Below are 2,417 nucleotides of genomic sequence, written 5' to 3'. Positions count from 1 at the left end.
GACCTATAGACACCTGGACCAACCTGGAGAGAACACAACATTATATCAGGACCTATAGACACCTGGACCAACCTGGAGAGAACACAACATTATATCAGGACCTATAGACACCTGGACCAACCTGGAGAGAACACAGCATTATATCAGGACCTATAGACACCTGGACCAACCTGGAGAGAACACAGCATTATATCAGGACCTATAGACACCTGGACCAACCTGGAGAGAACACAGCATTATATCAGGACCTATAGACACCTGAACCAACCTGGAGAGAACACAACATTATATCAGGACCTATAGACACCCGGACCATCCTGAAGAGAACACAGCATTATATCAGGACCTATAGACACCTGGACCAACCTGGAGAGAACACAGCATTATATCAGGACCTATAGACACCTGGACCAACCTGGAGAGAACACAACAAGATGAGGATCCTGCTGATAGTCATCCTCCTCTCCTTCATGACAGGTAATAAGCTTGTTATAAATCTCTATAACAATGTAATAACATCCAGTTCGTCTTCTTATAAAGGCTGCTACTACAGGAAAAACAAATGTGTTTGTGTGTGTGTGTGTGTGTGTGTGTGTGTGTGTGTGTGTGTGTGTGTGTGTGTGTGTGTGTGTGTGTGTGTGTGTGTGTGTGTGTGTGTGTGTGTGTGTGTGTGTGTGTGTGTGTGTGTGTGTGTACAGATAAAAAATATATATATATTGCTTTGTTTATAACTTTGTTGGACTTTGGAAACTGTTAAGAATTTGTGTGTGTTTGTGTTTGTGACTATTAGGAATATATCATGTATATTATATTGTCTGATTGGCAGGTTGTTTGAGCTCCTTCAAAGTGACAGGATACTCTGGAGGAACTGTCATCATCTACTGTCATTATTACACAGAAGAAAGAAGTCATGAGAAATATTTCTGCGTGGGGCAGTATAGCTGGAGATGTAAGGATATAATCAGAACTGGATTGAAGAACACCTGGGTACACAGAGGTAGATTCTCTCTGTATGACAACACTGGAGGAAACTACTTCAAGGTGATCATCAGACAACTGACCAGACAAGATGAAGGGACCTACTGGTGTGGAGTGGACAAACCTACTATACCTGACAGTTATACCAAGGTAGAGCTGGATGTGAAGGAGGGTGAGAGACTTTTACTTTAACTTTATAAAATGAATTTAGCTACATATGTTATTACATGATCAGTACCACTAGTCAATGGAGTCAGTCTATAGTATTAGACTAAGGTTGTGATGTGTGTTCCTATTGACAGATGACTGATGAGAGAAGTCAGTCTATAGTACTAGACTAAGGTTGTGATGTGTGTTTCTATTGACAGATGACTGATGTGAGAAGTCAGTCTATAGTATTAGACTAAGGTTGTGATGTGTGTTTCTATTGACAGATGACTGATGAGAGAAGTCAGTCTATAGTATTAGACTAAGGTTGTGATGTGTGTTTCTATTGACAGATGACTGATGTGAGAAGTCAGTCTATAGTATTAGACTAAGGTTGTGATGTGTGTTTCTATTGACAGATGACTGATGTGAGAAGTCAGTCTATAGTATTAGACTAAGGTTGTGATGTGTGTTTCTATTGACAGATGACTGATGTGAGAAGTCAGTCTATAGTATTAGACTAAGGTTGTGATGTGTGTTTCTATTGACAGATGACTGCTGTGAGAAGTCAGTCTATAGTATTAGACTAAGGTTGTGATGTGTGTTTCTATTGACTGATGTGAGAAGTTAATCTATAGTATTAGACTAAGGTTGTGATGTGTGTTTCTATTGACAGATGACTGATGTGAGAAGTTAGTCTATAGTATTAGACTAAGGTTGTGATGTGTGTTCCTATTGACAGATGACTGCTGTAAGAAGTCAGTCTATAGTATTAGACTAAGGTTGTGATGTGTGTTTCTATTGACAGATGACTGATGTGAGAAGTCAGTCTATAGTATTAGACTAAGGTTGTGATGTGTGTTTCTATTGACAGATGACTGCTGTAAGAAGTCAGTCTATAGTATTAGACTAAGGTTGTGATGTGTGTTTCTATTGACAGATGACTGATGTGAGAAGTCAGTCACAGAGACGGCCTTTCTGGGAGGAGAAGTTACCATCAGATGTAACTATCCAGAGGACCATGAGGACAGCATTAAGTATTTCTGCAAGGAACAAGATCGCTTCATCTGCAACTCCCTGAACTCCAACAACAACAAAATATCTGACACCGTACAGCGATTATCTCTGTCTGACAACAGAAGAGAGAGATTCTCCACAGTGACCATCAGTGACCTGACTGAAGATGATACTGGGACCTACTGGTGTGGAGTAGAAACCAGCAGGACAGAACAACGTTACATTACACTGATCACACAGGTGAAGCTGGATGTTATAGGTGAGTATAACCTTCT

General features: G+C 40.3%; 1 protein-coding gene across 1 annotated transcript; it reads left to right on the top strand.

The window, feature by feature from the left end:
* The first annotated feature begins 322 nt into the window (after positions 1-322).
* On the top strand, positions 323-2,073 carry LOC106592984 (CMRF35-like molecule 2). Its single transcript, XM_045713277.1, has 4 exons — positions 323-477; positions 827-1,150; positions 1,868-1,882; positions 2,066-2,073. Exons 1-4 carry the CDS (start codon positions 435-437, stop codon positions 2,071-2,073), a joined length of 390 nt encoding a protein of 129 aa, XP_045569233.1. The 5' UTR covers positions 323-434.
* The last annotated feature ends 344 nt before the right edge of the window (positions 2,074-2,417 follow it).

The sequence above is a fragment of the Salmo salar genome, chromosome ssa02 (genome assembly GCF_905237065.1).
Source record: "Salmo salar chromosome ssa02, Ssal_v3.1, whole genome shotgun sequence".
In the NCBI taxonomy this organism is placed as follows: Eukaryota; Metazoa; Chordata; class Actinopteri; order Salmoniformes; family Salmonidae; genus Salmo; species Salmo salar.
The sequence above is the reverse complement of the archived record's forward strand: the minus strand, read 5'-3'. Positions and strand labels throughout refer to the sequence as shown.